Source organism: Cervus canadensis, chromosome 17, assembly GCF_019320065.1.
Source record: "Cervus canadensis isolate Bull #8, Minnesota chromosome 17, ASM1932006v1, whole genome shotgun sequence".
Taxonomy (NCBI): Eukaryota; Metazoa; Chordata; class Mammalia; order Artiodactyla; family Cervidae; genus Cervus; species Cervus canadensis.
In genome coordinates, this window is record NC_057402.1 from 53,520,395 (window position 1) to 53,542,328 (window position 21,934).

Here is a 21,934-nt window from a genome sequence, read left to right on the forward strand (position 1 = left end):
AGTCTTGACTGGGTAGGATGCTATTATTACTTTATGAGAGAAATGCTGTGATACTGGATTTGCTGGCCTGTTCTCAGAATAAAGACTCTGAACCTGGAAGGGATAGAAATCATCTATAATTTCACTACTCCACCCATCTCAGGTTAATAGTCAGAGATAGTCCAACTAGTTGGTTAGTTCTCTATCAACTGATAAGAGGAGGCAAAGGTTCAAACCACCAGAGCTGTGAGTTTTCTTCTCTTTAATAGTTGAAGAGCTCTAGTAGTAATTTGGATTAATGCAGTTAATCCAGAACTTCAGTTTGTAAGACATCATGACTTACATAGATTCATTTATAATTCATTTCTGTGTTTATAAAAATGTGCCTGGAATTTCTCAAAGACAATTGTAACATTAAGTCTCTTTCTATACTCCACAGTTACACTGAACTCATATACTTCACAGTTAATTATCTTTGTATAATAGCCTAATATCAGTGGATGGATTTTTGAGTGAAAAGGAGATTTAAGAAAACCTCTGTCATGATGCTATTCATAGCATGCTTCACAGCCATGAAAAAAGAACATTTAAGTTTTGAAATGTGACTTGACTGTCCTCTTAGATGGTTCCCAACTTCTGGATCCCTGTATCTAGCCATCTGGCTCTCGTTTTACCCAGCTTAACCCCTATTGGAAGATAATAAAAGGTCGTCATCCTAGCATATAGATCCATGAAGCTAGGCTGGATACTGTGCACTGAGGCCAGTCTGTGTTTAGATGCACTGGGTACTGTGGTCCTGGCCTGCTGTGATTCATAAGTAATTCCTTGCCCACTCATGAGAAACTGTCCCTCATGAAGTGGTGCTTGGAAGATCAAGTCTAGTAGGAATTCCAAGAAGGTAGAAACCTGTGCAGAAGAGTAGTCAGGGAGGGAAGTCGTGCAGGGGCAGGCAGTTAGACCGAGCTGGTGTGGGAGAGCAGAGTGGGCCTGCTTAGATGGGAGAGTTCTCGGGCTGCAGCAAAGCCTTGAAGGTGGCTCTTAGGGTTTAAAGCCGGTTGTTAAGATGGCAGAAGTGCTACTACAGAAGGCTCAAGAGAGAAGGGTAAATGATTTTCCGTAGGAGGCAGCAGGTTTACTGGTCAGGTGCTGGACAGTGTTCTCTGAGCAGCACTGCGTGGCTTGGTGTGACTGCTCTCCAGGAAGCGTGCGAGGACGCGCGCCTTTCCTTCCAGCACACAAGGGTACCTGTGCCTCTGTGTTCTCCACACCTGCTTCGCCACTCACTCCCCTGTTGACAGTCAGGCCACGCACAGTGGAGTCAGAGGAAGCAGTTGCTTGGAGTTTTGAAGGCAGAGATGACAGGCTGTGGTGGTGACAAGTGGGAGGAAGGAAGGGGCAGCAGTGCAGAGACATCCAGCTGTATCTGGGTCCCTGCGGAGGTGGTGATCATGACAGACTGATGCCTGAGGGTCCAGGGAGGACAGAGGTGGGGCCAGATAGTAGGTCTGAAGTCACAGGTGAAATAAATTAGAGGGGTTTTAGTTGTGAGACAGACCCCTTTTCTCTAGACCCCTTGGTCAAATTCTGTTGACATTAGTTAGCATCTGAATGTGTATTTGTTATTGATGCCAAGACCTGAAAGATTATTTCTCTATTTTCTCTACTTGGAAAGTATTCCAAGTATAGCAAAATTCATTAACTTGCCATCCATAAAGAGAACAGTTATTTTTAAAATTCTATGATTTACCAGAAAAAATTTATCTTTCTTTTTTTTTAGGAACCTGTGGATTTTTGTTTCCAAGTTTACAGAATTTGATGCTCGAAAATTGCACAAGTTATACAAGATGGCTCATAAGAAAAGATCTCAAGAAGAAGAGGTAAAAATACAAATTTAAGCCTAATTCATACAAACAGATAAAAACCAATTCTGCCAAAAAAATTCCCTCATTACTGTTTTCGCCTCAGGAGATGATTGTAAACTCATAGGTTGCTGTCTTGAAAGGGCCCGGGGTTCCCTGCTCTTACGTTACAGGTGGAGGCCTGGGCCCGAAGGGGGGTGCAGCTGGCTTCTCGCCTGGCAGGTTCTTCCACCGTTTAGCTGTGCAGTTTGTCCGCATACCCCACAAGTAAGTCAGACTTGACTCAGTCAGACATACTCCACTTAGTCAGACTGTTGGCTAAGACCTGATGTGTGATAGCGCCAGTGTACAGGAGCCAGACAGGGCTGACGTTCTGACAGGGGCCTGCTCCTCTGTGTCCTTATGACCTGGAAGCGTTTATTCACCAGGCCCTTCCTTCCCTATGCACATGTCTCATGATGGCTTATCAGTGTGGCTCCTGAAAGATCACGTGGGCAGCGCCTGCTTTTTCTGTTCTCTCTGGGCCGTGTGTCCTTGGCGTCCTTCCAGCTTTTGTGCACAGGGTCCCGACCGCTTGAGTGAAGGAGCAGACACTGAAAGGTGCCCAGAAGATGCCGCCCCGTCTTTGGTAGCGGGGGATGGGCATGAAGAGGTGTGTCCATTTGCAGATCTGCTGACTTGCCCTGTGCCCGCCCCCCCCGCCCCTCCACCAGTTAGCCACGTAGGGCCAGGCTAGGAACACTCGACACCTCCTTCACCCCGTCCGCTCCGCGGAGGCCTGCGAGCTGAGGGGCGCTCATCCTCCCGCGGATCGTCAGCACCTGGAGTGGTGCCCGGCGCAGGGCAGGTGCTCAGAAGTGTCTCCTGTCACACGAGCCTGCCCTGCGCCAGCACTGCTGTGAGCACCCTCAGGTGGTTTATAATTTAATCTCACGTGGAAGAATGTGTTAGAACAGTAATATCCAGGAAAAGTCTCGTAACATTTTTGCTGAATGTTAGCGTGAACTTTGTGCATTATGAAAAGTCTTTGAAAGAATAGTCAGGAAAAGCCCCAGTAAGGAATGAAATAGTTGGGCAAGGCACTTTAGGAAAGAGGGGAAGTTAGGATAAGTGTAAGCTGGACATATGATGTAAAGGCTAAAGGGCTTCCTTAGTCAGGTTATCAGAAGTTAGATTAAGGTGAAAAATGAAACTAGTGGTCCTACTAGTTGGGGTTATTGTATACATTCACAGCCTTTCTGGAGGATAATTCAGTAAGATTTACCGAAAGACTAAAACATGCATTTCTTCTAAGAATTTAGTTGAAAGAGATAATTAAGGATTTAAATATGTTTATGTGGAAATGACTTCATATATCCATATCAGGGAGTATTCAGCGATAAATATAATATTATAGTAATATTCAGTAAGTATTCACATAAGATTTTCACAGTACGTTAACTGAGAAAAGAATGTCAGGTAATACTTTTGTTTAAAAAATACACATGTGCACGCACACACAAGATAGTAGTTCCTCCTATGTAGTCTTGCTTTCCACAGTTTCAGTTACCTGTAGTCTGTCATGGTCTTAAAATATTAAATAGAAAATTCCAGAGATAAACAATCTGTAAGTTGTAATTTGCTCACGGGTTTGAGTGGCGTGATGAAGTCCTGGGCCATGCTGCTCTGTCCTGCCTGGGCGTGACCCACCCCTTTGTCCAGCATGTCCACACCGTGTTCACTGCCTGTGTGTTAGTTAAGTGGTAGCCCTCTTGGCTGTCAGATCGACTGTTATGGTGTTGCAGTGCTGTGTCCAGGTAATCCTTATTATATTTAATGATAGCCACAAAGCCCAAGTGTAGTGATACCGGCCATTTGGATGTTCTCTTACTGTGCCTAACGTAAAGTACCCTAGGCATATATGCTTTTTAGAAAACATAGAACACACAGATTCAGTACTATCTTCAGTATCAGGCATGCACTGAGGGCCTTGGGCTCTCTCACCCATGGATTGGGGGGACTACTGTATATATATTTATAAACGCATACATGGACCAGATTATTAATAGTAATTCCCTCGGTGGTGAGATTTTATGTCAGCTCACATTTCTTATTTTTTCCTTACTATATTTTCTGATGTTTTTATTTTGAATAGTTCATTTGTGTGGTAGAGACGTGATGTTACTTATATGTTCAGTGTGATGACTCTGGCATGGGAAGCAGATCCCACTGGACCAGCCGGGGTTGGTGGTTCTGGTTTCACGTGGCCCGAGAGCAGCCTGCAGGAGGGCTGCCAGCCTGGCACCTGCTCCTCACCCCAGGCAGCGGCAGCCAGCAGCCCGGCCCGTGCTCTGAGAGCCGCAGGTCGTGGAGACGGGCCTCCTTACAGTGAGGGGCCTAGTAGGTGCAGCAGCAGATGCTGTGCGGGTTTTCATGCCCTGGAGCTCAGTGGAGTTACCAGCATGTTTTCTTAAGGTATTAAGCAGCAGGGAAGCCGAGAGGGACTTGTCAAAAATCAAGAGGGAAATGTTTAAAGGTGATGATTTTTATACTGTTCTTGGGATTTGCACCTGGGATCCTAAGGGTCTTTGGTTTCCTTTTACTCGCCAGGAGCAGAAGAAGAAAGAGGATGTGATTGGGGGTAAGAAACCATTTCGACCAGAGGCCTCGGGTTCCAGCCGTGACTCCCTGATGTCTCAGTCCCACACCCCGCACAACCTTCACCCGCAGAAGCCTCATTTGCCTGCCTCTCACGGCCCACAGATGCACGGACACCCAAGAGACAACTACAATCACCCCAACAAGAGACACTTTAGTACTGCAGGTGAGGCATTACATGAAGGTTTAAGAGGAGGTGACAAAAGAATTGTTTGCTTTTCCAAAGACAGTAGCCTGACCTTTGTGCTTTATTCTTTTCTGTCACTTTGTTGTCCTCTTTTTTTCCTCAGTGAAATAATACATGAAATAAAGATCCAAAAGACTTAATTCAACTTGAGGGAGAACATAACTCACTCAAGTAAACAAAAGACAAATGAGAGACTGAGGGAAACCATTTACATTGTATGAGAGTTAAATGGTTAAAACTGCTAACATTGAAAAACCTCTTATGAATTGATAACAGCAGGATGACCAAATATAAAAATGGACAAAGGTTAGGAATGGAAAATTCATTTGGAAGAGGAGATTCAAACGGCCAGTAGGACGAGATGAACAGTATCACTACTAGGGAAATGTATATTAAAGTAACAATAAGTTAACCATTTTTTTTAACCCATTCAGATCAGCAAACATTACAGGGTTAAATTCACACAAATTCCTAAGGGTGTGACTTGCTACTCCAGAAAATAGTCTGGAGTATCTAAATACAAAGGCCCATTTTCTGGGAGTCTGTCCTGTAGGAATGCAAACATGTATGTGTGTGATGAGGGTGCTGTTGTAGCCTTATAATGATAAAAAGCTGGAAGTAAATTGACCTCCCACTAATAGAAAGATGGCTAGATGAATAATAGGGCATTTTTACTCTCTTATTAGCAGTTGTTAAAAACAATGAGTTGCCTTATAGATAAAAGGCAAAATTGGAAAGAAAAAACGCAGCAGCAAAAACCGCAGAATCTCTGTGGCATGTGTGTTTAACTCTATAAGGTGAAAGTCACATAATGTAAAGAAATGTAACCATTTTAAATAAACAGTTTAGTGACATTTAAAACATTCACAATGTTGTTGTGTAACTACCACCTCTATCTGGTGCCAGAGCATTTTGATCATCTCAGAGGGAAAACGCTCTTCATTTTGCCCTCTCCTCAGCTCATGACTACCACAGTCTCTGTGAATTTGCTTATTCTGGATTCTTTGTGTTAATGGCATCTCACAGACTCATATAGTATGTGTTGGACCTTCCACTGGGCATCTGGTTTTCAAGGTCTGTCCCTGTAGCATCATTCCTTTTTGTGACTGAATAATACACCATTGTATGGTTAGACTACAATTTGTCCTTTCATTAGTTGATGGGCATTTGGGTTTCTGCTTTTTGGCTGTTGTGAATTGTACTGCTGTGCACATTTGTATGCAATTATTTGAGTGTCTGTTTTCACTTCTTTTAGGTGTATAGCTAGGAGTGTGGAATTGCTTGATCATGTGATAATTCTGTGTTTAACTCTTTGAGGAACCACCAAGTTGTTTTCCATCATAAATATTTAAATGATGTATTTGCATAAGCATAGAGAAAGATGTGAAAGCATACACACAATAGCAATTACCTTAGACCTGATGGCCCAGACAGTAAAGAATCTGCCTGCAATGCAGGAGACCCAGGTTTGATCCCTGGGTCAGAAAGATCCCCTGGAGAAGGAAATAGCAACCCACTCCAGTATTCTTACCTGGTGAATCCCATGGACAGAGGAGCCTGGTGGGCTAGAGTCCATCGGGTCCCAAAGAGTCGGACACAACTGAGCAATTAACACTTCTTTTTCTTTGTTCTTTTTTCTTCTAGGCTGGTAAAATGTGGGAGGATTGGAGGAAATTAATTTCTCCATTATCTGTTACTTCACTGGTTACAATGAGCATGAATTACTTTTAAAGATAAAAATAATAAGAAAGAAAAAAGCATATAGAACAAAATCTTAATATAGTATATGTCAGGGTCCCCCAATCTCCAGGATCTAATGCCTGATGATCTGAGGTAGAGCTGATGTAATAATAGAAATTAAGTGTACAATAAGTATGATGCGCTTCAATCATCCCAAAACCAAACCTTCTCCCCAGTCTATGGAAAAATTGTCTTCCACAAAACCAGTCCCTGGTGCCAAAAAGATTGGGAACCACTGTTATGTATGGAAGCATAGTATTACATTTTACAGGGAGTCAAATGTTCCATAATAATCAAAATGAAGTAAACTTTCATTTCATTGTAGTTTCTTTTTAAACTTCAGTGTTAGGATTTGCATTTGACTTTTTTTCTTTAAAGTACATTCTCGTCTTCCAGTAAAGTTCTCAAGCCTTTAGAAAAATCGGTGTTCTTCACCTTTTCTTCGTATTTGAAACACATTAACTGTAGATATTTAAAAATTTTTGACGGCTGACTCTAATATCTGAATTATTGTGAGCCATTTTGTATGTTTTCTTTTCCCCCTTGGTTTTCAGTCATATAGCCCTGTCTTTTAGCGTGCCTAGTTATTTTTGATTAAATGGCAAGCACTGTGTGTTAAAAATTGTACAAGCTCCAGATGAAGTCTCTCTGCCCCAGAGAGGGTTTACTCTTTCCTCCCCAGTCACACAGAGCGGGAGGCGATCACTGCACTAGAGAGTGACCTGGTCCTCCTCTGACCCCCTGCTCCTGGGGCTTGGCCCTCCAGGGGACTTGGCCCTCCAGGGAGCTCGGCAGGGGGCCTGCTGCACCTGGCGGCCCTCCCCGAGGGCAGCTCTTAAACTCGGATCTTGGTTTGCCCGGCACTGTGACACCACCCTCAACTGCTCTGCCTGTCAGGTCTCCAGCTTCGCTTTTTAGCCTTCTGCTCCCTGCAGATTCAGCAAATCTTGTAAGGGAAAACTGGCTGTGTGTTTGGAGTCCTTCAAGTCTCCAGTGTCCCTTTAGCCTAGGAGGACCACCAAGGGCTCTGCTGGTGGCTCTGTTTCTCCAGCAGGGGTTCTCTGCTGGGAAAAGCCCAGATATTCAGCTTCTTGCCCAGGCTCAGAATCACAGATCTCCCTGTGAACTGCAGTGACTGCCGCAGAAGTCGCCTCTTGCCACCTCTTTGGTTTTTTGCTCTTCGGAATCTTGTCCCTTCTAGTCTGTATTGCTTGGGCTGCTCGCTGATGTCTTTAAGTAGGTTATTTTCTGTTTATCTGGCATTTTCTAATTGTTTTTGGCAGGGTGTAATTCTGCAGAAGTTCCATATCTATTAATCCTGAAAATCTTAGGTCGATTAATTGATCTCCATTTTATTGGTGGGGTAAGGAATGACTATACAATAACATGGTTGGGAAATATTTCCGTGTTCTTAGATGCAGTCATATCAGGTTTACCGGATTTTTTTCCTCTCGGGATTAGACTGTGAGGTCACTGATTTTATATTCTGATCCTTAGAAAGAACTCTTCTTATTAAACGAACTCATAGTCTTTGAAACTTTGGATTTCTCACCTCCTCTCCTTTATAGTCAGTACTTCCCAACCAGTGACCCTACCCCATGGAGGATTCAAGAAGGAAGAAAAGCACTGTTTACTTTCTCTGGAAATAAAGGACTTGGCTTGAGTTTTAAGCATCTCTACTATACCACATACCTTGACACCCTTTTGAAACCTTACCTTCTATTTCGTTTGAAGCCATCTTCAAATGATCCTTTCATGTTGTGAATGTGTGTCTTTTTGTTGTTTGTTGGTTCTTTGGTTGAGTAGTCAAAAGTATTTTACTTCTTGGTCCCCTGGTGCTCCACCCTGGGTCAACAATGAATTTAAGCCACTGGTTGACTATATTATTTTGATGGTCTAAATTTCTAAGCCAAACAGGTTCCTTGATGGAATTATTCTTCGCCTTTGTAGAAGAATGCTAGAAGGCCAGTAGGGTGAGTAGAGAGAGGTTTAGTCGGTGGCACATTTTTGATCTTACCTGGAAGATGGATGTCCCGTGAGGCCAGAGAGTTCCTGCTGGTTAAGCCTCTATGTTAGTTTCCCGGGATTATTGTAACACAGTACTGCAGACTAGGTGGTTTAAAAGAACAGAAATATGTTCTGTCAGAACTCTGAGATCACGGTGTCAGCAGGGTTGGTTCCTTGTGCAAGGTCTGAGGGAGAACCTGTTCGGCACACGCTCCTGGCCGACAGCCTGCCAGCAAGCCATGGTGGTGTGGCTTTTGGCTGCGTGGCTCCAGTCTCTGTCTTCCTCTCTCCGTGGCCTTCCTCTCTGTGTCTCTTTGTCCCCAACTGGATTTAGGGCCCAGTGTGAATGAGTCCAAGGTGATCTCAAGTCAGGATCCGTCATTATAACTTCAGAGACCCTGTTTTCACACTGAGAGGCTCCAAGTGGGTCTACGTTTCGGGGACCACATTTCAACCCAGTTGAGCCTCCTTTCTTGGACTTCCGTGTTTTCACTGCCTTTTATGATTCATAAGTGTGATTCTTCACCTCAGGGAAAAAAGGGAGGCTTACAGAATCTAAAACAAACTGCAGTTTGGCTCCCATTCTTGAGAGTTACAGAATCCAGAGTTAGAGGAATCACTTTTTACAGGAGGAGTGCAAGGAAGTGGTGTGGGCTGAGGAAGAAGAGTAGCATCAGTAGGTATGGTCTAGCAAGGTGTCCTGGGACGAGGCATAGCCGACAGTACCAGTAGGTAAATAAACTTTAGAGGGAAAAACAGAGGATGTTACCTGTGGCTGTGAAACTCAGCAGTGCCTTTTCCCAAATAATTGCCTGGTGTTGGGTTTTTGTTGTTGTTGTTGGGTTTTGTTTGCTTGCTTTAAAAATCTCATTTTAAGAGTCTGCCCTGGATTGGAAGGTAAGCAGATAGAAAATGAAAAGCAGTAAAAGAAAAAAAAAGGAAAAACAAAAAGCAGTAGTTTTTAAGATTGCAGAAGGAGAAAGGTGGTAAGTTTTCTTTTGCATTAAACATTTTGGGAAAGAACTTTCGGACTCATTACCTGTTTGATAACCAGCAGCACAAGGCCAAGGAGGAGGAAGTGGAATGTCTGTCTGCAGCATGTGTCAGCCCTTTCCAGTTTAAGCTTTAGTGAAAGTGAAACGCAGCCATTGCTTGCAGTCACGAGATGATTATTTTCTTGCAGACCGAGGCGACTGGCAGAGGGAAAGAAAGTTCAACTATGGCGGTGGCAATAACAACCCGCCCTGGGGGAGCGACCGGCACCACCAGTACGAGCAGCACTGGTACAAGGACCACCACTACGGGGACCGGCGGCACATGGACGCCCACCGCTCGGGGAGCTACCGCCCCAACAGCCTGTCGAGGAAGAGGCCGTACGACCAGTACAGCAGCGACCGAGACCACCGGGGCCACAGGGACTACTACGACCGGTGTGTGGGCCTCAGGCGCCGGCCCGAGCGCTGCGGGCTTCAGGGTCAGGGGAGTGACACGCAGCGCAGACGTAACGCGCGTCCTCACGTGTACCGGCGTGGTCCCAAGTCTGGCCCCCCGTTTCTGCCATCACGGCATCTTCAGCTGCTGATGCTGAGTGCCGAGGGATGCATGGATGAAAGAAGGGAGTTTTGAGTTTTTTCCTGAGGGCTGAGGAAGAGGGGAGGGTTGATTTGGGCCGTAAAGAGTCAGTTAAGCAGAGAGAGAGAGAATAGACATCCCAGGGCCAGGGCAAGGATGGCCCCCTAGGATGGGGTGCCCTCCCCGAAGATGACAGGTTGGGTGGTGGAGGGGCTTCGAATGCCAAGTTACAGGTTTTAAGTTTTATTCTCGGGGCCAGGGAGCCACCTGTGGTTTCATCATCACACTTGTGTAGGGAGAGTTTGCTGCCTTCCTCTGAGAAAATCCAGAGAATGGGTAGCCATAAAATGCTAGAGTCAGCAGCCAGAATGGTGAAGCTCTGTGCTAGGCTCTTGGCCACACCAGGTGGGACGCAGCCTGTGGTGTGCCGGGAGCTGCAGTTCAAGGGTCAGAGCCTTTCCAAGTTGTTCCTTCTCTGCAGCCATGTGATGATATGTTATGATGGGCCAGCTTCTGTGAGAGTAGTTGTGAGAGTTAGGAAGGGCTAAAGAGGTTTTGCTGCTGCTAAGTCGCTTCAGTCGTGTCTGACTCTGTGCGACCCCATAGACAGAAGCCCCACCAGGCTCCCCCGTCCCTGGGATTCTCCAGGCAAGAACTAGAGTGGGTTGCCATTTCCTTCTCCAATGCATGAAAGTGAAGAGTGAAAGGGAAGTCGCTCAGTCGTGTCCGACTCTTAGGGACCCCGTGAATTGCAGCCGACCAGGCTCCTCCATCCATGGGATCTTCCAGGCAAGAGTATTGGAGTGGGGTGCCATTGCCTTCTCCGAAAGAGGTTTTATCTCTCTTTAATTTCAGGACTTAGCTATGTTTTAACTTCCTAGGAGCTTTGGTTTCCCCTAGGCTAAAGACAGGCTCTGGCTGCACCTTGAATTTAACATAGGTAACTTTCGTATGGACATCTCCATGTCCTGCCTTCTTTTTGGAAGAGCTGGTGACACCAGGCTGCTTTCAGGATAGCAGCTGTGGCTAAGCAGCAGCTGCCTCTGTTAGGAGGTCTGTACCCCTCACCCCCCACTCTTCTGTTTCATCTTGTCTGGCTCCACTGGGCATTTGCCCTGCGTTGTTTTGTGTAGCTCTGTATTTCCATATTGCATCATTTTTCTTCTGCCTGAAGGACTTTTGTTTTAGTGTGTGTCTGCTGGTGATAAATTCTTTTAGCGTTTGTATGTTTGAAAAAGTTTTTATTTTGTCTTCACTTATCAGAAATATTTCCTGCTGGGTATAAATTTATAGATTGACAGGTATAAGTTTGTACGTTGACACTTTATTTCATTACTTTAATGATGTTCATCTACTTTCTACTTGTATCATTTCTGATGAAAAATCTGTCATCTTTATTCCTCTTTGCATAATGTCTTTTTCTTCACCACTGGTTTTTAGCAATTTGATTACAATGTGCCATGGTGTATTTTTCCTGATGTTTCTTATACTTGGGAATTCTTGGAGCTGCACATTTATCATTTTATCAAATCTGGAATTTTTTTAACGATTATTTCTTTGAATACTTTATTCTGTTCCCTCACTTTCTTGTGAAGATTCCAGTTACACATTTGTCTCAGAGTTCACTGGTGCTGTGTTTTCTTTAATTATGTTTTCTCTGTTTCATTTGGATAGTTTCTCTTCCTTTGTCTTTTTTAATCATGTCTGTCGTTGACGTTTTGAAATCTGGTATACAATTTAAAAATGGTTTTCTATCCTTGTCTGCTAATTTTATCATTTGGGTTAGTTTCAATTGATTGATTTGTTGCCTCACTATAGGTCTTATTTTCCTGGTTCTGTTCTTTTTCATATTCTTTTTCATTTTGGTTTATTACAGGATATTGAATATAGTTCCTTGCGCTATCCAGTAGGACCTTGTTGTGTATCTATTTTGTGTATAGTAGTTTGTATCTACTAATCCTAAACTCCTGATTTATCGTCCCCTACACCCTTTCCCCTCTGGTAACTGTAAGTTTTTCTGTATCTGAATCTCTGTTTTGTAAATACTTTCCTTTGAATCATTTTTTAAAATTCCACATGTAAACGAAGTGATATCATATGATATCTTTCTCTTTCTGACTTAACTTCACTTAGTATGTTATCTAGGTTTATCCATATTGCAGCCAATGACATTTTTTTATAGCTGAAAGTAATATTCCATTGTATGTGTGCACCACATCTTTTTTATTCCTTTATCTGCCCGTGAGCGTTTGTCTCCATGTCTTGACTGTTACAGGTAGTGCTGCCGTAGACAGAGGGGTGTGTGTGTCTTTCCAAATTAGACTTCTGTTCAGATGTATGCCCAGGAGTGGGATTGCTGGGTCATATGGCAACTCTTACTTTCAGCTTTTTAAGGAACCTTCCTACTTTTCTCCATAGTGGCTGTATCTATTTATATTCCCACTAATTATGTAAAAAGGGTTCCCTTTCCACACCCTCTCCAACAGTTTGTTATTTGTAGACTTTCTAATGGCAGCCATTCTGACCAGTGTAAGGTGATACATTGTCGTTCTGATTTGTGTTTCTCTAATAATTAGCAGTGTTAAGTATCTTTTCATCTCTGTGTCTTCTTTGAAGAAATATCTATTCAGGTCTACTCATTTTTGAAGTTTTTTTTTTTTTTTAAATATGGACCATTGTTTTAAAGTCTTTATTGAGTTTGTTGTGTTCTGGTTTTTTGGCCATGTGACATGTGGGATCTTTGCTCCCCGACCAAGGATCAAATCTGCACCACCTGCATCAGAACATGAAATCTTAATTACTGGACCCCCAGGGAAGTCCCTCTGTCCCTCTTTCCACAGAGTTTGTTTTTTGTTACTGAGTTGTATGAGCTGTTGGTATAATTTGGAGATTAAATCCTTGTTGGTGGCATTGTCTGCTGATATTTTCTCCCATTCCATAGGTTGATTTTTGTTTTGTTTATGGTTTTCTTTGCTAACCAAGAACTTTTAAGTTTGATGAGGTCCGATTTGCTTATTTTTGCTTTTATTTCTCTATGCCTGATAATTTTTGATTAGATACCTAGTTAAGTGCTGGATATTTTGTTCTGGAGTTTTGTCCAGAAGCAGGGTTTAGTTACTTGGGAGCAGTTTGATTCTTTACGATCTTGCTGCTGACACTTGTTAGGCAGAACTGGAGCAGTGCTGAGGCGAGGCCCCTCACGGTGTTCGACCAGCGCCCCTTGGAGCGGGAGGTTCGCCAGTCTGGTCAGTGAGAAGGGAGCAGGCACTGCTCCAGCCATGCGTGAGCACAGGGCGCCCGCATCTCTCGTCCTTCTCTGTTGTTCCCCTGGCTCCTGGGTAGTGAGCCTGAGCCGCGTCCCACTAGGTACCCGACGGAACACCTTTGCTGAGCTTTGAGCTCTGTTCTCTGCAACTTTCTTCTCTTGCACTCTACACTTGAACTCCAGCCGTGTTGATGCCCCCGCCCCATCTCAGGAAGTCTGGGCTTCTGCTGAGCCGGGTGCTTGTAAGACTCACCTCATTGGTTCCTCATCCCATAGGAATCGCTGTTTGTTCTTTCCTGACATCTGGTGTCTTGATAACTGTTGTCCACACATTTTGTCCCTTTCTGGCTGTTTGAGCAGTAGATATAGTCCCTGGTACTCCATCTTGGCTGGAACCTGGACATTCTCTCTTTCCCTCCCTCCCATCCTCTCCCCTCCTCCTTTTTTCATTCAGGTGAAACTCACATAACATAAATTAATTATTTTAAAGTGAACAATTCAGGGACATTTATTTAGTGCATTCACTGTGTTGTGCAACCACCGCCTCTGTCAAGTTCCAAAACATGTTCATCCCCTTAAAGAAAATTCTGACCACTGCGTACCCACTCCTTTCTTCTCTCTGCCTAGCTCCTGGCAACCACCAGTCTTCTGCGTTCCGTTTCTGTGGACTTGTTTAGTCTGGACAGTTTGCATAAATGGAATCATACAGTATGTGGCCTTTTACAGTTGGCATTTTCAGATGTTTAACATGATGTTTTAGAGATTCATTCACATTGTACCATGTATCAGTACTCCAGTTCTTCTCACGGGTGAATAACATTCCAATGTATATGTTAGGTTGATACAAAAGTAATTGTGGTTTTGGACCATGAATTTTAAATCATTATAACTAGGCTCAAACACATCTTTATTAAAATAGGAACCATTACAATCAACACATTTTTTCCAATGAGATATAAGTTTGTTTATTCCTGTAGCATAAAAATCCATGCTTTGGGATTCAGTGAACTCTTGGAAGGCATTTTCTGCCTCCTGCTAATTGTGGAAGCATTTTGCCTACAAAAAGTTTTTGAGATGTTTGAGGGAATTTGGTACTCAGTTGGAGAGGTCAGGTGAATATGGCAGATGAGGCAACATTTCCTGGTCCATTCATTCAGCTTTTGAAGCATTGGTTGTGTGACCTGTGGTCAGCTGCTGTTGTGGAGAAGAATTGGGTTCATTTTTCTGTTGACCAATACCAGCTGCAAGCGTAGCAGTTTTTGGTACGTCTCATTGACTTGCTAAGCATACTTCTCAGATGTAATGGTTTCGCTGGGATTCAGAAGGCTCTAGTGGATCAGACGGGCAGCGGGTCGCCCAACGGTGACCGTGACCTTTTTTGGTGCGGGGTTTGTTTGGCTTTGGGAAGCGCTTTGGAGCATCTTCTCAGTCCAACCACTGAACTGGTTGTCGCTGGTTGTCGGGTAAAATCCACTTTTCATCACACGTCACATTCTGAGAAATGGATCAATGTTTTATAGAAAAATGATGATTGTTTTGATTTGTGGTCAGCTAATCAGGCACCAATTTAGCCTTTTCACCTTTCCAGTTTGCTTCAAATAGCCACAGAATGGTTGACGTTAAGTTCTTTTGCAGCTTCTTGTGTAGTTACAAGAGGATCATCTCAGTGATTGCTTTCAGTTGGCTGACATCAACTTCCAGTGGCCGGCCACTGCACTCCTCATCTTTGAGGCTGTCAACTCCCTTGTAAAACTTCTTGAACCACCACTGCACTGTACATTCATTAGCAGTTTCTGGGCCAAATGTGTTGTTGATGTGAGTTGTCTCTGCTGCTTTACCACCCATTTTGAACTCATTAAGAAAATCACTCGAATTTGCTTTTTTGTCTAACATCATTTTTGTAGTCTAAAATAAACATAAACAGCAAGTAATATGTCATTAGCAAAAAAAAGTGAAGTGAGAAATGCTCATTAAAATGATGTATAACATAAACACATTTATTTAAGTATGTATTCCAATATCAAATGGCAAAGTTCAACAGTGCAAAACCAGAGTCACTTTTGCACCAGCCTCATACATGCTGCGTTTTGTTTATCCCTCCATTCATTAATAGGCGTTTGTGTTTTTCTGCCTTTTGGCTATTGTGCATAGTGCTCCTGTGAGCATGGATGGAAGTGTTTGTTTGAATGTCTGTCTCAGTGCTTTGGGGGTATTTACCTAGGGTTGGAGTTGTTAGTCATATGGTAGTTCTGCGTTTGACTTTTAAGGAACCACCAAACTGTTTTCCACTAGAGCTGAGCTATTTTACAGTCCCAACCAACTATGTATGAGAATTGCAATTTTGCCACATTTTCACCAATGTTTATTTTCAGTGTTTTGAATGTAGCCATCCTCATGGTAGTTTTGACTTGCATTTACCTAGTGATTAATGCTCATTAAAGATGTTGAGCATCTTTTCATGTGCTTTGGAGCTATTTGTGTATCTCCTTTGGAGAAATGTCTATTCAAGTCCTTTGCCCATTCTTGAGCTGGGGGTTGTTGTCGACTCTTACAGCTTCTCCGTTAACATTATAACAAGCAGTTTGCCATAGTCCCAGCTAAAAATTTTAATATTCTTCACATTGAGTCTGTTTGAAAGTAATTAACCCTGCACTTATTGTTGAATATCTAGGTTGCTTGAGTTTTTGCTGTTACTAATAACTTAGAAAATAATTTCTGTGGCTCTATTTTTTTCCTGGGCTGGGTTGAGGAGCATGAGAGTATTTGTAGATCTTGCCAGTTTTCCTGAAGGGAATGTGAGTTTACAAAGCCATCAGTGAGTCAAGTTTGTGCTTGTTTCATTGCAGACTTGATGAGGCTCATGTCATTTCATGGGCTGCGTTTTGCCAATAAGTATAAAATAGCCCTTTGTTACTACTTTAGTTTGCTTTTGGTTTGGGGTTTTTTTTTTTTTTTTTTTGAGTTCTAGTATGTAAGTATTTGCTCTGAGTCCCTGGAAGTGTCCTCCAGCGTGAGGAAGAGCCAGTGGATGACGGAGGAGGCATGGGAATCCAGCCTTGGTCTTTAGCTGATTCTCCTGTCTCTATTTCAGGCACCATCATGACTCTAAGCGGAGGCGATCGGATGAATTTAGGCCTCAAAATTACCACCAGCAGGATTTCCGACGAATGTCTGATCACCGCCCCCCTATGGGCTACCACGGCCAGGGGCCCTCGGACCACCACCGCTCTTTCCACACAGACAAATTGGGGGAGTATAAACAGCCCCTACCCCCGCTGCACCCCGCAGTCTCAGATCCTCGCTCTCCCCCTTCTCAGAAATCTCCTCATGATTCCAAGTCACCCCTGGATCATCGGTCTCCTTTGGAGAGATCACTAGAACAGAAAAACAACCCAGATTATAACTGGAATGTTAGGAAAACATAAAGGACCGCTTGGAAAGCAGGGGAGCGAGAGCGTCATGAAGCACCTGGACGTCTTTGGTCTGATCCACAGGAGCCGGTTACCCAGACCCAAGAGGGCGTTTCTGGACACAGGGCTGCCATCAGCCTGCCGCTGAGGGGCACTCAGAGCGTGGGGGCCTTTGGCTCAGCCCGGCTTTGATCTGGGTCACCCCCTCCTGCACTTGGGCACCCATCGCATTCCGGCCTGGTCCTGGCCTCCCACTCGGATGGGTGCCAGGAGGAAGCGGTGATGCTTTTGTCTACCAGCTTCACGGGCTGTTTCCCAGTGAAGGCAGGAGAGGTCTTAGAGTTGTGAATGTTTCGTCGCCCTGGGCCTCAGTGCGGGGTCGGGGAAGGCACGTGTGCATGAAGGCTGCTGGGACCCGCTGGACACACGGGGTCTGGTGCACTCTGATGAGACGGATGCTGCTGACAGGCGAGGGATGCGCGGGTGGGGTCTTGCACCACAGGACTTGCAGGGGAGCAGGTACCCCCTCAGACGTGTCCTCGGGAGAAGTGACACTTGAGCCTCACTGTTTGATGGCGGGGGGTGGGGGCGGGGGCCACCTCCTCCACGGCCTCTTCCCCAGCAACACTAAATTGCCCCACACTATGTGTCTCAGAGGCGTGGTCTCCTGCGTGGGCCTCCTTTACCCCCCCACCCCCATTTCCCCGCATCCTCCATCCCCCATTTCCCTACCATCCCATTCCCCAGACCCCCCATCCCAGCCCCAACCCCTGCAGGGGGAAGGTCATGGTTCAGCACTGCGCTGGGCGGGGCTGGTTTGCCTGGGAGCCGCCTTGAGGGCCAGGGCGGGAGCGGGTGGCCAGGGCTCGGGAATCCTGGGTGGATTCCGGCTCCCACACTGAGTGATGGGGGGAGAGAAGGGGTGGGAGCAGGCTTGCGCCTGGCTGGGTGCTGGCGGCACCGGAGCAGAGCACTGGGGGTGGGGGGTGGGTTTCCCAGCCTGGAGGGGGGGTTGGTGGTGTGGTCCGTGTGGCGGCGGGTCACCATCTGCAGCTCATCTTTGCACAACCTGAGGAGGGAGGAGTCATGGAATCACACATCTCCTGCCACTGCGCGGTGGGTGGCCAGATACGAATCAGTTACTCCCTGTGGTGAACATGCGGCCACTGCTAGTTGGAGATCATTAGAACTGAACTCAGTATCTTTTAGAATGAGGTCAAGCTAAGTCTAAACCTAAGTTCATTTTTTTCCCCCAGATCTGGAAGCCTTCAAGGACAGGGTGACTGAGCTGCAGATAGGAAGAGCTGGGCTAGAGCTGAGGACGGGTTGAGGTTAGCTGCAGTAATTAGCAGGCTCCTTGCCCTTTCCTGGTTCCGGGGCCTTCTGTTCCGTTCACCTTAAAGATAATTTGCCAGTATTGTTAGAGTATGCAAAGGCCTTTCTAGACGGAGACAGAATAACTGACTTGAACGTGCAGTGAGCCCGTGGGTTTCCGGGCTCAGAGCTGGTGGAAGCCCTTCCCTGGGTGTCCACAGGGTTATGCTCCCCACACTGACTGCCCCTCTCCAGGGGACTCCAGGAATCACCGTCACACCACTCATGCCTTTACTGTTGCCTCACACGGTGAAGCAGGGGCGGGCCTGGGGGGCTCTCGCTCGCTCCTCTGCGGAGCGTCTTCGGCTGGCCTGTGCCAAGGTCCTCGTGGGAGGCAGGGTCCTCACAGCTGGTGTGGGGAGTTCCGTGGGCTCGGCACCTCCTGGTGTTTGGGGTCGTTCACCCTGGGCTTGTAGAGCGCATGCTGGGAGCACAGCCCAGGGGACCGCAGGGAGCCCCGGCAGCGGTCACCCCGCTGGGCCATGCCTGACTGCTGTGGGGGGGCAGGAGACTGCCTCTGCTCGGGTTGGGGTCCCTGCCCGCAGTACTGATGCTGCCTGTGCTGGTCTCGCCTGGCCAGAGAGGAAGGGCGGGCCGGCTTGTGGGTCCCCGAGCCATCGCCGGGCTGTGGCGGTCCGCAGAGAGGCCCCAGCTCGGCTTCCTCTGTAGGAGGGCGGGTCGTGGTCCTGTCAGAGGGGCCAGGGGGAGGACCGGCAGGGCCTGCATTTCAGAGCTCACGGTTTTTGGGTTTTTTTCCTCTGAAGTTGTTGATAGGAGATGTGAGTTATTCCCAAAGATGTCTCGTCATGAGGAAAAAGGAGCTTCCTTTTGTTCACATTCAGGACTTCTAGTGCCATATGCTGCAGCAAAAGGCAGTATCAGCCAGATCAGTGTTAAGTTGATTACAGAAAGTACAGTATCCTCATAAAAGCATCTGTCTTAGGTGCCGGAGTGTGTTTGCAGAGTGGGTTGGGAGAGAGGAAGCATTTCCTCGTTGTCAGTCAGTATGAATACTGTATGCTTCTGTCGAAACCAGAAATTTGCACAGATAGGAATTCTCTCACTCGTGGATGGGAGAAGCCTCCCCCGGAGTCTCTGAGGATGGTTTTCTGTGGCTCTGAAGGATGTAGTTACTGGGTAGAAAGAGCAAGGGCCGAGGAAGAGGAGAGTTCGCGCCACCGAGAACCTGAGCAGGAGCACGGATTCACGTGTGTGCCCTCGTCCCGCTGAGGACGCGGTCACCACAGGCTGGTCCCCCCATCGGCCACTGCCCCGGGCTCCCCCTCCTTCCAGCCATTCCCTCCTTACACCCTCCGACGGGAACCCAGGACACCTCTCACGTCGTGCTGCAGACCTAACCCGATACCCCCGATACCTGAGGGCCGCATCAGGGCGCGCGGTGCAAACGCAACCCAGTTAGGAATTCACACAGCGACACGGGAATCCTACAGACCAAAACCCACTCGTCAGCAGGAGCGGTGGGCCCCCGGCTCGTCTGGGGCGGCCGTGTCAGCGAGGAGAGCCAGGCCAGGGGCCCAGCCTGCTTTAGTCCATCTGCGCCCCACTTGGTTGGGGACGGATGATTTTTCTTTATTGTAAAATTGTGGACTTTTAAAATCTGTTGACTAAACAGTAATTAATTTATATTTGTGAAAAATGCCACTGTCCTAGTGATTTCTGATGTAAATAATGTTGTTTATATAGTATGTATTAAATTTTCCTACATTGTAAAACTGCTGTACTTTTGACTCTTGTATATTAAAAAGTGTTACTGAGGATTTTTAGAATCAGGCGAACACGTTGCATTGCATTGGCGTGACCCAGGACCACACTCACCTCCTCATCTCCCTCCAGTCGCTGGATCATTGGGATTCTTGGGCAGCTTATGAAATGGAGCTTTTCCCCTACCTGGGCCCCTGTTGTGTCGTTGGGTCCAGGACCTAACCCGCAGGTTCTAGACTTTTCTCCGAGTAGCAGAGGCTGACCGTCCCCGGCCAGCACCTGCTGTCCTCGTCCCCTCCCTGCGCTCACCAGGGTCTGTGCAGAGCAACCGCCCCCGGGTCCCAGGTTGGTCACTCCAGGCAGGGACCATCCCCGGGGTTCCCTGCAGCCCCCTGGAAGAAGCCAGACCGCCGGGTCTGAGCCAGCCTGCAGCCTCAAGGGTAATTTTACAGTTGGGCCATATATTCTTGAAGGCGGAAAGCACTTTATAATGGAAACACTGACACAAATGTTAACTCGAGCGATTTGGCGCAGGGGCCGGCCCAGCTCCCGCAAGGCCCAGACGGAGGGAGGGTGGCACGGCGGTGGAGAGCCGTCGGCACAGCAGGCGGAGAGGCCTGCCAGACCCCAGGGGTTTCACCAGCACTTGGTGACTTTGAAACCGCACTGCAGCCCTCGCAAAGGTCTTCCATTAACTCTCAACGCCAAATAGGCCCGTGTGTCCGCTCGGAGCCTGGGGGTGAACTGTGGCGCCCACCCGGGACACACTGCTGCTCCTCACCGGCTGCGCTGGGGTTCCAGCGTAAGGAGTGGCAGTCAGAGACTCGGAAGAGCTCAGGGTTCTTCCTGACCATAAACTTAACTCTCAATTGTGTTGCAACTCACAGCTCGCCTGGAACTGCTATCGGAAACTTTAAGAACAAGTGCAATAATCAGCTTGTGATTTACAATAGCAGCCAGGCTTCTAAACTGACCGCTGCCAAAAACCCCTGCCTTTTACTGGAAGGAGCAGGCTCAGGCCCCTCCCTGCTCCCTGGCAGGGCCCCCACACGTCTGGCATCCGGGCAAGTCCTCCTCAATTAGCGCCAACAGAAAGGTCACTTACTGAAACACAAGGCCCCACAGTTTGCCAGACCTGCGGCTCCGGGTTCCAACCTGTGGCTCTTAAAGGAGCAGGACCAGCTTTGCCTGAGGCGGTTCTTCCATCAGGTTTTGAGGTTGGAAAACCACTGGGCTCACCTCCTAGCCGGCATTTGCTCTGCTTTGTGAAGTGGGAAGAAGATATGGCTCATCTGGATAAACATCTGTAGAAACCCGGGCCTGTGGGGCCGTCCCCGCTGCTGCTGGTGCGGTCCTGCCCTGGGCTGAGTCTTGGGGACTCCTGGTCAGTTCTGTGCCCCGTGACAGGACTTTGTGTGGAATACAGGCAAGTCCCTAACCTACAGACTTCTGACCTCCAAAACAGGCAGAAAGACAGCTACTTCTTGGGGCCAGAGCTGCCCCACAGAGGGTCCACACCTTTCTCTGAATTTCTTTGGTGACCCAAGAGGGAACTGTTACCGAAGCAGGGTCCCCACTGACGCCATGCACTGAGATGGCCTTGAGGGGCAGGGGTAGTTTGGGGGCAGGCAGGGCGGCCAGCCCTTGTCCCTTTGGCCCCTCTCTGCGTGCTGTAAGACAGGTGGCCTTTCCACCTTCATTTGCACAGGAAGCAGACAGCTCCTAGGGTTAAGGGTGGTTTGTAAGTGAGAACTCCGGCCATGGAGAAGAGAGAGGTTTGCAAGCCCCGAGGACCACCCGGAGCAGTCAGCATCCATCAGTTCTCGGCTGGAGGCAGCGTGGGTCTGGGGGGAAGGTTGGGGGCACCTAGAATGTAACAGCCCTCCCCTGGAGCCGACCTGACAATGGGAGCTCCCCATCCTGAGAGCCCTGCAAGGGGGGGGCCTCTACAAAACCTGCTCTGGATGACATTAAACACAGGAGGAAGGCCACTGGGGACCAGAGCCGTGTACACATGGAGACAGAGACCGGCTCCTTCAAGGCTCCCAGTCCGGTGGGGGAGACAGAGCTGGGACGAAATCATGAGAGCGAGGTTCTCCCCTGAACGGGCTCTGTGCTAGGCGCTGTGGACACAGTAAGGTGTGACCCTGCCTTCTTTCAGCCAATTTCCTAGTTGGGGATT

The 21,934-nt window shown here is 47.1% G+C and overlaps 1 protein-coding gene across 4 annotated transcripts in view; it reads left to right on the top strand.

Annotated features, from left to right (window-relative positions):
- Positions 1–19,763, top strand: part of CHD2 (chromodomain helicase DNA binding protein 2) — a 128,296-nt gene extending 108,533 nt beyond the window's left edge. For all 4 annotated transcript variants that reach the window (XM_043490035.1, XM_043490034.1, XM_043490038.1 and 1 more), the window contains 4 exons: positions 1,757–1,856; positions 4,428–4,641; positions 9,593–9,839; positions 16,338–19,763. In XM_043490035.1, coding sequence (XP_043345970.1) covers positions 1,757–1,856; positions 4,428–4,641; positions 9,593–9,839; positions 16,338–16,671 — 895 coding nt within the window. In that variant the 3' untranslated portion in view covers positions 16,672–19,763. The remainder of the gene's footprint in view (positions 1–1,756; positions 1,857–4,427; positions 4,642–9,592; positions 9,840–16,337) is intronic.
- Positions 19,764–21,934: the final 2,171 nt, after the last annotated feature.